Below are 15,284 nucleotides of genomic sequence, written 5' to 3' on the forward strand. Positions count from 1 at the left end.
TTGGCTTTCTCAACGGCAGCCTGAACTGTTGAACGTCTGCGAAGTCTACCTGCTGAGCTGCTGCGGGGATTAAAGGACAGGCCACCCTAGCGTCCCCAATAATGGAGCACGGGTGTTCTCTTTCTCCACTTCTGTGCCACTTCCTACTCCTCATCCCGCCCCTCCAACCCAGTTACCACACAACAGTCAGGGGAGCAACAGAGGGACAATTCTAGACCGTATTTAGTGGGGGAGGGGGGTAAATTGGAGAGAATTGTGAAAATGAATATGAGGAGGACTCTTCTGCTGTTTCCATTCTCAAGAAATAAAATTCCATGTTCAATAAAACTTCTTTCTACGAAGACAATTATATTTAAAAATCCATTATTTAGTATTTAACCATAGATCAATATACAGTCACGTGCCACCTAATGATGTTTAGGTCAACAACAGGCCACATAGAAGATGGTGGTCCCATAGGTTATATAGGAGCTGAGAAGTTCCTGTCTCCATGTGACATCATCGCGCTGTAGCCCAGTGCTTTACTCGTGTGTCTGTGGTGGTACTGGTGTGACCGACTCCACTGCCGGTCCTCCAGGAGTACAGCACATTCAGTTATGGACAGTCCGTAATACTTGATAATGATAATAAACGACTGTTACCGGGTTATGTGTTTACTATGCCGCTCATCATTATTTTAGCGCGTACTCCTTCTGTTGATCAGAAGTAGGATTTTCCGTAAAGCGGTGTGCTGTGCTATGCCGGCTGCAGCCGCTCACCTTGCATATTTACCATGTCTCTTGATTGCATCATTTTCTTTGTGCCGATTTAGTCAAATGCTCTGTTCATCACGGCCCCTAAACGTACAAAGCCCACTGCTAACGTTGCAATAAGAAGCCGCCTTGAGGGATTGGCCTGGAAACGAAGTTAAAAGTGATTAAGGACCATGAAGGTGGAAAATCAGTGCTCGGCACTCGGGCACGTCCCCTTCCACCACAGCCGCCATCCTGGGGGACAGGAACAGTCTGCCCCACTGAGGCCACGGGGCTACCACGGAGTTGGGAAGGGCCCGTATCAGACATGGGGAACCTTCTAGTGAACAGGTGGAAGACCAGACACAGAAGCGTGTCCCTCTCAGCACCGTGACGATCCCAGCCAAAGCAAAAAGTTTGCCGGTGACACTGACAGAAAGCCTCTCAGCATCGTGACGGTGACGTGATTTGGCCACCAGCTCTGGGTGGTGGGGAGGGGTCGCGAACCCACACTCGCTTCTGAGAGCGAGCGCTGAGCCTGCGGGCGCCGGAGCAAGACCTCTGGGGATGCCGGAAACTCCAGGGGCGCTGACTGGGGACGGGGGTGACTTCCCACGGCAGATGCTCGGTGTGGCCACAACCTCCCTACTCTGGACGCGGAGGCCTGCAGGACCGTCATTCCCAAGGAGGCCGAGTCAGTGCCAGGTGGCAAGGCTTTACAGGACAGGATGGCGGTCTTGGTAGAGGGCAGTGTGGCAGGCTCCTGACCTGGTGCAGTGAGCACCCAGGGCCTTGGAGCGCAGCAGTGAGCACACGCTGCCGGTGACCTACAGGGGCAGGAAGAGGCCGTGGTACCCAGCTCCTCTCCCTGTCCCTCCTCCTGAATGGCTGTGCAGCCAGGTAAACAGAGGATGTCCAGGAGCAGTATCACCAATAAGCAGATTCTTGAAAAGTATCTCTTTTGGTGATTTTTGTATCATTATTGATATACTTTCATTAAGTATGACTGAGTTTATATGAATTTATGCCTTATAGCCATCTGATGTAAGTCATTCAATTGATTTTTTTTCCCCTTGGTGTAACAGAAGCTTAGCAATAAAGGAAGCATGTCACCGTGTTATAAAATCTTTTTCTGTTTCTAGGTTTTACCTCTTTTCATCGTAGGGAAACGGTGAAATTTTATATTATTAGTGCTTAGAACATAAATGTTTGTCTTTTTCTTTTGTAGGATGAAGTGGCACACACTCTAACAGAAAGCCGAGTATTAAAGAACACTAGACATCCCTTTTTAACAGTAAGTGAAGAGAGGACAGACATTATAAATCATAACATTTTCAGTTTATGGGGGTTTTACAGAACTAAGCTAAGAAAAATAGCATTTTAAATAGCATTAATTTGGGTATGCCATTTTCTGTGTGGAAAGACTGTAAGTCAGATTTCTTCAAAATTACCCAAATGTATGGATTAGATTTACAATATGAATGCATTTGTAATCCCTTCCATTACTACTTTGAGATATTTTCCTCCCATGAATTTCACTACCTTTAATAAGAAAATTTCATACAGCAAATAAATGACCTATGGCATTTTAAGGTGACCACTGAGAAAATGGTGAACTTAATAAAGGTTCTACTGAAAAGATTAGTAGTGAATGTTTTTATATTTCTTTTGTTTGTTGGCTTCTAATAAATATATAAATGATTGGGCAGCTTTGTCTTCAGATATGCAAAGCAGAAATCTTTACTGAATCTTTTTTGTAGAAATTGAGATTTCTTTTAGTCATAGAGTACTATAAGAAATATAGACATACTATAGTAAATTAAAGATGGGCTAAGTCATGATATTTCTTCACTAGACAAAGAATAAACTGACTTATTTGTTATGAAACAAACTGAAATTTTTTAGTCCTGTTCCTAGAGTGCTTGTAATTGAGGCATAATTTGTAGAATTTCTGTATAATTCTCATTCCGATGAAGTATATTAAGATAGAAATAACAGCTAGACTTTCAAAAGGAGGAACCTCTTAAAGATTTAGGATTACCTAAACTAGGAATTTTCAGAGGTATCGTTAGATACCTAGACTTAACGTGTTACATTGTTGTGTGTTTCCTGTCTAGTGTATTAAGATAGTTCTAAAGTTCTGGTATCTTTATAACCCATACAATTACATGAACAAACTCCATTCACTTGGGTCATGTTCTGTAACCTATATGCAAAAAGGCATGTTGTAACTATGTTAGATCCCCAAATATAATGACACTACCTGTATTCCATAGACTGCCCCTAGAGCAAGGTTGCATGAATAAGAACTTTGGGGGTCAGTACAATATGAAATAGATGACCCAGTAGATTGAGACGTGCTGATCACAATTTCTAAGTTAATTTTTACTTAAAATTTTATTTTCTCCCAACAATAGCACATTGCTGATCTAAACATAATTTGTTTTTATGTTTCTCATAAACCCTTATGTAAGCACTCTTAAGGAGCAAGTAGACTTGTAAGGAAGAATTTCCTCAATCATGCTTACTGTTTCTAAGTGTTCTGTTTGGTACGATTATAACAATGTAGGATTATAATGTAACATTTTCTCTTTTTCATTTCAAGTCCTTGAAATACTCCTTCCAGACAAAAGACCGGTTGTGTTTTGTGATGGAATATGTTAATGGGGGAGAGGTGAGTCACCACGGAAGCCCAGCGCTTGTATTTGCATGGTAATATTGTCAGCAGTTTTACAATGTTATTTAAAATGTGAGTTATAATATCACAGTTCTCTACTTCTTGGTAGGAATTTGTGTTGCTCTTTCTACTATTGAGTGGATGGGAGCTGAATAATTCCTAATAAAATGTAATGATTATTTGTTTTTTAATAACTACTTTTATATATTGGTAAGTGTAATCATATTTTACTTTTTTCTGTATTTTCCAAGTGTAAAAATTTTTAGCAAACGTAAAATCATGAAATCATGTTATTTAATTTTGAAAATCAAAAATAGAGGATTTTATGATGTTTTACAAAGTACTTCCTCAGGTTTTTGTGAAACTTGTAAAAAATTATTTTACTCGTTTTAAACTCAGTTGAACAATAGTCTATAGGCACATTGTGACTCAGTTTTCTCTTCTGCATAGTAGTTAAGAGTCACCTTGACTATAAAAGATTTTTGAAGGGTCTTACAGTTTTAAAGAGGAATTCAATGATTTTAGTATTGTATTTCCCCTGTCTCTTTCTCCTTCCTATTTTGATCAAAATCAACGTGAGGGAAAAATAAAATTTACTATAATAGTTAATAAGAAATATTTTACATTGTGGGCTTTCTGAAGTAAATTTAGACTTAATAAATTGGAACTTGTATCTCAGAGACTTTAAAAGTTTTATTTTTCAAAATAAGTTAAGTATCCTATGTAGAATATTTTCTCCTATAACATTATCTGACTTGTAGGAATTAGCTCATTGCAAAAATTCATTTTTTGATTTGGTAAGCTCATTTTCAGTGCCTAGGCAGTGTGGGTTTATGATAATGTTTTAAGACATCATCCTTGTGTATGTAATGCCTCAATTTTTTACTCTTTTAGGTTATCAAATATACATTTTAAGTGTACTTTATAAATACAAAATATAATTTAATTGGTGGGGCTTGATGAGATTATTTTAATTCTTAATTTATGATTTTTGGGAAGGAAATCTGTTAGGAAATCTACAGTGATTTATTACTTTTGGGTTTGCCTTAGGTTCACCATATCATTTATTCTGCCCAGGGATGCTTCCTAGAAATGCAAAAAACTTAGTTGCTATAGGAAAAATACTTAGATTTTTAAAAATAAGATGTAAATAGAGAGTGGTAAGGGAAGCTATAAACTCACACAAACAATCCACAGCACCACCTATAGGTGCACTCAGCGGGGGGGTATCTGTATAATATCCAGAGGACTTGAGCAGGAGAATACTATCTCCTGTTGAAGAGTAAGCGCTGGGAAATTGATGGTACTTAGCCAGATGGCAGTATCCTTGGATCTCAGATGCTTGTCCTCAGATAGGCTTCTTCAGTGGACCCATTGAAGTAATTATAACTAGCCCAGTTTCTACTCAACTCATTCTTGCTGTCTGCTGATTTTTAATTAGCAGTAGCATCCTTTCAGTCTGTGTGCTAAAATGTTGATCTTGAGATATAAATACAACAGTTGAGATGTTTCTTTTCTTATACTTTCTTTACATGTTGTGAAGATATGGATTTCTTTCAGCCTAATGTACTGCATAGGAGTTAGCATGACTGTGGCCATTATCACTGTGTTTACCAGTACTGTTTAAAGCACTAAATAATCTTGATGTAAGTGGATTTTGAATAAACACTAGTTGCAAAAAATTAACAATGGCAGCTTATAGGTCTAACAGTAAAACGGAGTCCCACCATAGTTGCATTTAACTTACATAAATTTAAAGAAATGGACTCAGCGAAAGACTGGATGGGTGGGTGAATGGATGGATGGATGGATGGAAGGTAGATAGTTAGAGAGACAGACAGACACACAGACAGGCATAACATGGTGATTCTGCCATTCTTCTTGATGAGTATCCAGAGTGACCTCAGCCTGAGAGAGATAAATCTGCTATTCTTTTATTCCGTGTCAGCTCCTGTTTGCCACCATCCTCAGAGTAGCATGGGATATAAACTCTGGTGCTTAAAAATACATAGTTTTTATAAAACATTGTCATTTAAGTACATCATCATTGCACGTGTTCATCTAAAGAAACTATTGTTTCAATTACGGGGGAAAAGCTGTGCTAGGCGTAACCATATGGAGACAGAATGTTGGTCTGCAGTGTAGTACTTTCCTGCGGAATTTTCAAGGGTGATTTTGATTATAGTGGATAATTTATGCATAAACTTTAGAATCCACTACATTCTAGTTTGTTTGCCTGTTAAACATGTAATGGGAAACTACTATGGGCTGGACTTCAGAGGGTTCAAAAATAAAGAAAACATGATACTTCCCTTTAGACGATGAGTGAACTGTCAAGAAGCAGTAAAAACACAGAAAGTAATGTACTACTTAGTTTATTTTAATTGGCGAGATAGATACGAGAGTATGTGTATGCTTTAGAGTGTCAGTGTTTCTGTGATAACACTGGGTGCTGTGGAGTACAAAGAAGGGGCACTTGAATCAAACAATCCAGAAGGAAGAGAAGAGGAAGGGGCAGAATGCCGAGGAAGGAAACACTCTTAAAGCGGTTGCTAAGCTAAGACTCAATTATAAGTTAGATCAGTAAGGATGAGAAGGAGGACGTGCTACACAGGAAACAGAACGTGCAGATGTGCGGAGCGTCAGGTTCTGCCCCCACCACTGGATAGGGCACAGTCTGGATGCTGCAGGAGGCCCTGCCGGGGAAAGCGGGCAGCGGCTGAGCACGGAGTCAAGGGCACCCTGGGACAGGTCTTCTCTCCCAAGTCATTGAGATTGTGTCCCGAAGGCAGTGGAGCCTCACGGAAGGGTTTCTGTAAGAAAATGCTGTAGAAGGAATACTTGGTAGCAGTGCAAAGCATGCATTGCAGAACACAAAATCGGAAGCAGAGAAACTACTTAGAAAGTTTTCAGTAGTCCAGTTGCAAAAGTTGTAAAGTCATTAACTGAGACAATATTAGTGAGAAGGAATCAAATTCTACTGATGTTTAGGTCCTAGAATTTCCAGGATTTAATGACTGAACAGAGACAGTAATATCACAATTTCCTCTTTGCTGCTTAAGGAATTGTGTGGATACCTTCAGAGTAACGGGAAGTGCAGAAAGAAGAGTGGTTCTGGGGTGATGGGTGACTATCCTATATTTGGGGTCCCCAGGGGGGATATTGGGGAAGTAAAAGTGATGAAACATCAGTGTGAGAAAAGTATGTAGAGTCAGAACATTATTGGTCAGGAATTGTCCCTGGAGATACCAGCATCAGACGTGTGGGTCCCGAGAGAAGCAAAGGACCGTCCTGGGCAGGAGCCAGATAGGTAAAGTATATTAAGCGTAATGGTAGATTCTGCAGGATAACACGGAAGAATCTTTATTGTATTGGATATCCACTCATGCCCAAGCAGGGTGCCATGGATTCTTCCTTTCCGCTGGGTTGGTACAAGGTGTGCCCTGGGCCATGGTACAGACTGCACGAGGGGAGATTTGCCGCTCAGTAGAACAAGGTTATGAAAATGAGTTCAGTGTAGCCTTAGGCAGACAGTAAACCAGCATTTGTAGACATAAATATAAAAGCACTCTGATAATCAACACTGCTGCCTACATGTAGCTTAGGTGTCACCAAATTCGCACGAGCAGAAACATTCTGGGGGAAAAATGTGAACTGAAAGCGGACCAAGGTGTTGTTTCGTTTGGTTTAGAACATCTCCACTCAGGACTGTTCCCAGAATCTTACTCCTAGTTGTATTTCCTGTAGGCCTGAAAGTTGGGCCGCTGTGAATCTCTGTCAAGGCTGAAACCTCGTGGAAGTTAAGATAGTCATTGGAGGGTAAAGGAAAGTCATGATGTAGAAATGTTATTCATCTGATATTACTCACGTTCTTTGATAGTCTTTATGTGGGTACAAATGGACACTTATTTACTATTCTTGTCCATATTTAGCTCATTTTACCCTATATATCAATTTATTTGATAAAAATTCATTTTATTTTATTTTTTTTGCATATGACTTTCAGTTCCATGCCAATCTTGAGATCCTCTCATACTTATTTCAGATTCTCATTATTTGGCTGGCATTTTGTCTTCAGTGAACCAAAATCATCTCATTTTAAATTTACATAAGGCAGAAGTGCTGGCAGTCAGCATTCTAGTTCTAGTTACTAATTTATGGAGGTGTGATTTGAGTGATTTTTTAATTAAAAGTATCACTTTATATTCATAGTGATGATTTTTTATATTGTACTAAACTTATAGATATAGAAATACCTTTATTGTCAGGAGTCTGACAAGCTAATTTCTTCGCTAACTATTTTAGTTATTATACTATATAAATTATATTAGAATTCTATTACTTTCACCCAAAGCTTTTAAAAAACATTCCCAAAGGCAAAATAAACTTTTGAATATTTTGGTGTATATTTTCATAGTATTTCAAGGCTAATTGCTTAAAATAAATTATTAAACCAGTGTATCAACACATGTAAAGTAATAACACAAAGATGTAAGTAGCCTCAACATCTAAGTTGCTGATTTTCATGTCTAGAATCTCAGACTAAGGGGACTGGAACTGCGGGAACTAACTAGGCATTTGTCTGTTTCCATTATTCCTTTCCACGGGGTAGTCAGACTTTTCACGTAAAAGTTTGTGGACCCCAGAGAGTGAGCATTTCAAGAGAATAAAAAAGAAAGATACAATAGAGTAAAATTGGGGACCGTGAGAGAAAGGCAGAACAGTGGGACAGAACAATACCCCAAAATTAGAAACTATAATCCCAAACCAAAACAGTTTGTAGCCATTGGTGTTTTTTTTACTTTCATTTAGCATAATACTTAGAAAACTCATCCATGTTGTTGTATATATCAGTGGTTTGTTTTTTTTTGTGACTTCAGTGCATTATATGGGTATATCTTAAAGTGTGGTGTATACAGTCACTAGTAGCTAGACGTTTGGGTTCTTTGAAGTTTGGGGTTATTAAGGAAAAAAGCACACAGGAATCCTCCAGTATAAATCTTTGTTTGCACACGTATTTTCAATTATCTTAGGTAAATACCTTGAAGTGCAACTTCTGTGTCATTTGGTGTGTTCAGCATCAAAAGAAACTATCAACTTACCTGTCCCATGTTGCATTTCCAGAATGTTGTTTAATGTCATTATCACACTTGGAATGGTTAACTTCTTAAAATTTTACCACCTTCTAGTGGGTGTGTAGTTGTATATTGTAGTTTTAACTTGAATTTCCTGAACGACTAATGATGTTGAACATCTTTTTCTGTGCTGACTTTCCATTTGCGTATCTTCTTTATTGAAGTATCTGCTAAAATCTTCTGTCCATTTTTGAATTGAGTTGTCTTCTTAACATTCAGTAGTCAGACTTCTTTATTCTAGATACAAGTACTTTATTATATAGATACATGTTTTACAATTACTTTACTCCCAATCTGTGGTCTGACTTTTTATTTTTTAATGGGGAATTTTTTTTCTGTGTGTATTTTTGTTTAAATTAAAAAATATTTATTTAAATATAAACATTTTTTTGCAAAAATCATCTTCTTCATGTATAATTTACACTCAGAAACCGCATCACTTTTCAGTCTACCATTATGTGAGTTCTGACAAATGTGTGACATCGTCACAGTCATAATACAGAGCATCTCTGTCACCCTAACCCACTTTTTGTTCCCCTCTGATGTCAGCCCCACCCACTGCCCCACCTTGGTAATCACTGATGTGCTTTCTTACAAGGGTTTGAAGGATGTAACCTATAAATTAGATGAAATATAGTCTATGAGTACTTTTCTTCTGGGATTCATGCATTCTGTGTTTAATTTAAAACATCTTTTGCTAACCCAAATTTGTTAAGATTTTATTTTCTTCTAGAAGTGTTAATAGTTTCAGCACTTACAGTTTGCCCTAATGCTTTAGTAGTTTGTGTGTTGCCTGGAATTTGTCCATTTCATCTAAGTTTTAAAATGTATTTGCCTTACATCCTTTATAATGTTCACTCATTATTGCATTAGTGTCTGTAGGATCAGTAGCTGACTTCTCTCTTTTATTCTCTTTTTGTGTCTTCTCTATTTTTATTTCTGTAAGTCTTTCTAAAAAATATTTTTGATATTTTAAGTTTTAGATTTCATTGATTTTTCTTCTTTCAATTTGGGGTTATCTATTTCATTTATTTTTTGCTCTTTATTATTTCCTTTCTTCTGGTTACTTTGGACTTAATTTGTCTTCTTAATGTGGAAACTGAAAGCATTCATTTAAACCTGTATTTTTCTAATATAAGTAATGTTACAAATGTCCCTCTAGACACCAATTTTATGTTATATTTATATATACATATATATTTGTAGCATATTTTTAATGTTATGTGTTTTACATGTTATTTTATGTCTATTATATATCATTTTTGTCCCAAATGTAATTTCTCTTGTCATATTTTCTTTGACTAATGGACTATTTAAAGGTTTATTGTTTCATTTTCAAACACTTGAGTTTCCATATATCTTTTAACTTATGGTTTAGTTTACCTGTGTTCAGAGAATATACTTTATAGTTTATATCCTATTAAATTTATTGAGATGTGGTTTTTGGCCCAGAATAGGTTCTATCTGGTGCATGTGCTGTGTGTTCTTACAGAAAATGTATATTCTGGTGTGTTGGGCGGAGTGTTCTGTAAATACCAGCCAAGTTGGTCAAGTTGTTTTATAGTATAATGTGGTTCAAGTGCTCTATATTCTTACTAATTTTATGTCTACTTAAAAGAAATCAAATATTGAGAGAGTACTGTTGAAATCTCCAATCACAATTGTGGACATACCTGTTTTCTCTTTCATTTTCTTATAGGCTACATATAGTTAGTTCATACTTCTTTATCAGTGCACTCTGATAGTTTTTACCTTTTAAATTTGGAGGCTTCATGTCACCATACAAATCGTTGGTTAGTTATATATTGCTGTTTCTTTTATTTGCCTCATCTGTTCTTTTTTCCTTTTTGGAAAATCTCTTTCTGCTTTCTTTGTAATGATGATTTTTGCTGTTTTTCCATTTCATACTCACTTTTGGGTTAGCTCTGCTGCGTTGTTATTGTTCTTTACAGTGGTTGTATTGACAAAGATTTTTTCAATTCCTGTCGAGTTCTAGACCCACAGAAGGCAGCTATACTTATACAAAGGTCTTTCTCTTATGTAGTTCATACTATGCAATTATAAAGAAGGCTTAAAAATGAAATTTCTTGTCAGTGGAATAATTTATACATTTGCTGTCTCAAATTAATAGAAACTGTACTTAGTATAATAGATGATATGTTTTAGAGACAGAAGATCTAAGTTTGAATCTCAGCTGTATCATTTAATAACTGTGATGCTAAGCAAGTTTCATAACATCTCTAAGCCTTAGTTATTTTTTTCACCTATATGATGGAGATAATAACTGGGCCTATTTTATAAGGTTGTTTTGAAGATTAAATGATATAATGAGTACAATTTAGCTCTGTGCCAATTAACTATAAGCTCTCAAAAATAATGCCATAGTAATAGTAATATCATATTTATTATATTTAATCACCTGTATGTGAAGATAACATTATGTAGCTTTTATGGTTGTTGTTAGAATGTAAAGTTCTTAATGTTCAAAATGGTATTTTTTATTATTTTTATTATATTGGTATTAAATATGTTTCACAACCCAGATATTTCACCTATATGCTAATAGATTTAAATATTTAAAAATAGTTGCCTTTATAATTTTTGCCATTTATTCTCTAAATGAAGAATTTGTTAATATTTAATATGGTAGAACTGAGCAATTTCTACTTTAGTCTTAATATAGTTTTAATAAAATATTTAAATAGAAATCATTTAAATTATAGAAGTAGGTTTGGAATTAAAATTATTTTTAAAATAGAAACTAGCCCTGGCTGGTGTGGCTTAGTGGACTGAGCACCAGCCTACGAGCTGAAGAGTTGCTGGTTCAATTCCCAGTTAGGGCTCATGCTTGGGTTGTAGGTCAGGTACCCGGTTTGGGGGTGGCTGTGAGAGGCAACCAATCCATGTATCTCTTGCACATTGATGTTTCTCTCCCTTTCTTTTTCCCTACCTTTCTCTCTAATAATAAGTAAATAAAATCTTTAAAATAGAAGCTATTTTTATACTTACTGCATCATTACATGCTGTCATTAGGTGACTTTTAATCCCACATTTCTCTTGCATTACTTCTTTTAAAATTTTCACTTTATGCCTACTTTTTCAGATATCAGGGACCTAGCTGGAGATCTAGAATTGTTTTTACATTTTCAGACCTGTAAGAAGGGGGCAGGGAGTAGAGGAACAGGGCTTGAGGTATTCAGCTGATAATTTATAGCTAACACAGTTACTAGTAAAAAACTTTACAGGATTCACTTGTCCTGTAACATCCTAAGCATCTTACTTGTATTAAGAAGTTTTATATTGAATTATGTTATTAAAATATGGGATTTTAATATTTATATCTCATGTCTATATCATTGTTCTTTCTAAAACTTACTTCCAAAACTAAGTGTAAATTGACACAACTTCGCATTAATTTTTCTGTGTGAAGTGCATGCAGACTGTGAGCTCAACTTGTGAAAAGAATAGACAGTAACTGGAAAATAATTAATATGACTTATCTGCTAAATGTAAGAATATATTTGGCCCTATTAAAGTAAGTATTTAAATGTTCATGTTATGTTATATTATTCCAATTGTGTAGTATGGTATTTGCTGGAGACTGAATGCTGGTTTCCCCCTCAAAACTCAAATATTAAAACCTAATCCCCGATGTGATGCTGCTTGGAAGTGGGGCCTTTGGCAGGTGATTCGGTCAGGAAGATGGGGCCCTTGTGAATGGGATGAGTGCCCTCGTAAAAGAGGCCTCAGAGAGTCCACTCACAGCAAAAGGACAGCCAGCTGTGAACCCAGAAGCAGCTGCATCAGTCTTGGACTTCTTAGACTCAGATCTGTGAGAAAGAGATTTCTGTTGTTTATAAGCCACCGGCCTCTGGTGTTCCGTTACAGCAGCGAGAGCAGACCAGGGTAGTGCTGTTGCTTAGTCTCCCTGTGGCGAACTAGAGCCGTCCTTTTAATCTGGGGTCTTCCTGTAAATCCAAAGGATGTCTGTAGCAGCAGCATTTCGCAGATTGCCATGTCTTATTGCTTCATTAATTAGTTCTCTTTAGGATACTCGGGTTCCAATTTCAATTAATATTATGATAACGAATGTAATCATTGAAATTAATGACACTTCTATTGAGCATATTTTGTTATTCTCTAGTAACCAATCTTTTCCTGTTAAAAAAGATAATTGAGTTTAAACTCTAAGATTGCAGTGATAATTCTTAGGACGTTTTTAAACCCCAGATCTTTATTTTGGGGGAAATTTGTTGCATTAATAATATTACTAGTTTTGAAAAATACAGCAGTTGTCAAAATAAGCATTCTGAGTTTGTAATGAAATACAGGTTTGTATATTTAGTAGGTTAAAATAATCTAATTGCATTACTGTATTTCTATAGCATGGCTAAACTCAACATAAAAAATTTAGTCTTTGCCTAAAGGAACTTAAAATTTTCAAGATATATTCCTTGCTTAAGCAGCAAATAACTTATCTTAAAATGAAAACAAGTTTATTCAGTACTGTATATGTTTTTTTTTTTAAGTTTAAAATAAAAATACCTCACCTTCAATACATTACTTTCCTTATAAATAATTCTTTGGAAAGTAGTTTTGAATTTAACTTTATTCTTTGCAAGACATATTTATTAAGCATGTAATTGGGCTTGGTGCTGAGGAAGCAAAGCTCTAGAGTACTTGCATAACTTTTCTTTTTTCTGTACCTCTGTCAGAAAAAAAACTAGGGTACCAACTTTGTCATAAGCCTAAATCAGTACAAGGATTCACAGTAAATTTATTAGAAACCTTTTATATAGTTTTTTTTTATTATGAAAATAACGGCAGTACATATTCATTGCGGAGAACATCAAAAAGCCAAAAAGTTATTTCAATTCAATTGAAAAATATATTTATTGACCATATTCTCTAAGCTAGCTACTGTGCTGTGTGCTTAGTTCTTTATGATATGAACAAGACAGGTGGTCTCTGCATTAAAGGAAAGCACAGTGTTCTGGGGAACAGATATATACAAATAATTGTAAGTAATTTTCAAGGTATAAAACAAGATGAAAACCACTGTAACTATTGCCATCTATCAATAATTGCTATTACCATGTTAATATATTTTCTTATTTTATACTGTATATATATTTTCCATTTTATTCAATATCATAAAATATATAATAATTGCTAATTAATTATGTAGATGTACTACAACTTATTAAATTTTTACAAAATTTTTGAACATTTAGATTATTTCCATTACTTAGGTATAATCTACATGCAATAAAGTGGACTCACTTAAAGTATATTATTAATGTGACTTTTTAAAAAATAATTTCACCTGTTCTTTTTTTTAAAGATTTTATTTATTTATTTTTAGAGAGAGGGGAGGGAGGGAGAAAGAGAGAGGGAGAAACATTGATGTGCGAGAGAGAGAAACATGGACTGGTTGCCTCTCGTGTGCCCCCAACTCGGGACCTGGCCTGCAACCCAGACATGTGCCCTGCCCAGGAATTGAACCACCAACCTTCTGGTTCATAGGCCAATACTCAATCCACTGGGCCACACCAGCCAGGGCTGTTATGTGACTTTTGACAAATATCTACATATGACACTAAAGATTTGATTTACTGTTTCTAAAATTTCGTAGAAATGGAGTCATACAATCTGGACTCTTGTATCTCCTTGTTTTCCTCAGCCTGAGGTTTTGGCAGTTACACGTTCTGTTGCATTTCTCAGTAGTTTGTTCCTTTTATTGTTGCGTCATGATCCGTATGCGTGGCTCTGTCAACATTTGTTCATCTGTCTGCTGGTGCTGGACGTTGGGTTGTCCGACTTGCTATAAATATTAATTGTTGCTATTCTATGCAGTTAATTCTACCAGTTTTCCCTCTTACGATTTCATTTCTTTTCTGCTTGGGCAATCCTTCTTCATCCTGCGACCAGATAGCTATTGATTCATATATCCTAGTTTTTTAAAAAATAGCGTCATATTTTATGTGTAACTATTAATTACATATGAAATTTATTTTGTTACGAGGTGAAATTAAAATTGAATTTTGAATTTACTTTTCTCTAAATCTGACCAACTCTTGTGGCACCGTTCAGTAAAGCGTCATTTTTACCTCGTGTGGTTTGTCCCATACTGTCGTCATCAGTGTTATCATATATTAGATTCTTACAAAATCTGTTTCTGGTTGTCTGACTTCATTGCTCTTTTAATATGGATTGTAGCTTTTATAGCATCTCTCAGTTTCTTCAGGCAGAAGTTTTCCTGAAAGCATTACGTAACACGTTGCAGCAGAAATCTTCTCTTCCAGTAATACCTCGGCCTAATTCCTGGGCCAGGTGAATGTTGCATCCTGCCCGAAACTTCCTTTTCCTCCATCCTTCAGATAAATTCTCCTTCCTTTTATACTTCTCTCAGGAATTTGTCACAATATCCTGCTCTGCTTCCTTCCTTTTTCTGTCCGTGTGTGTGGTGATGCCCTAAGATTCTGAGCTTAATTCCCTTTTCAGTTTTTACCGATTTCCTGGGCTCTACTGCGCTTCCTTGGTTTTAGCAACGTCTTTATATAAATGGCTCCTAGGTCTGCTTCTGTACCCTGGGGCCCCTCATGTTGAAGCGGTGGTATCCAATGCTTATTTATATGTTAACAGGTCAAAGTAAAAGCAGTTGCTCCTCTGTACCTGTCCCCCGTTTTTTCCTTGACACCAAGATCACTTCTGCAATATCCACCTCACCATTCATGGGGA

The 15,284-nt window shown here is 36.3% G+C and overlaps 1 protein-coding gene across 1 annotated transcript in view; it reads left to right on the forward strand.

The window, feature by feature from the left end:
- The window catches only part of AKT3 (AKT serine/threonine kinase 3), a 190,633-nt gene that overhangs the window by 135,199 nt on the left and 40,150 nt on the right, over nucleotides 1-15,284 (forward strand). Inside the window, exons 7-8 of the mRNA XM_090263249.1 lie at nucleotides 1,960-2,025; nucleotides 3,337-3,405. Of these exons, the coding sequence (XP_090119375.1) occupies nucleotides 1,960-2,025; nucleotides 3,337-3,405 (135 nt within the window). The remainder of the gene's footprint in view (nucleotides 1-1,959; nucleotides 2,026-3,336; nucleotides 3,406-15,284) is intronic.

The sequence above is a fragment of the Furipterus horrens genome, unplaced genomic scaffold, assembly GCF_987537825.1.
Source record: "Furipterus horrens unplaced genomic scaffold, mFurHor1.1.pri manual_scaffold_15, whole genome shotgun sequence".
Lineage (NCBI taxonomy): Eukaryota > Metazoa > Chordata > Mammalia > Chiroptera > Furipteridae > Furipterus > Furipterus horrens.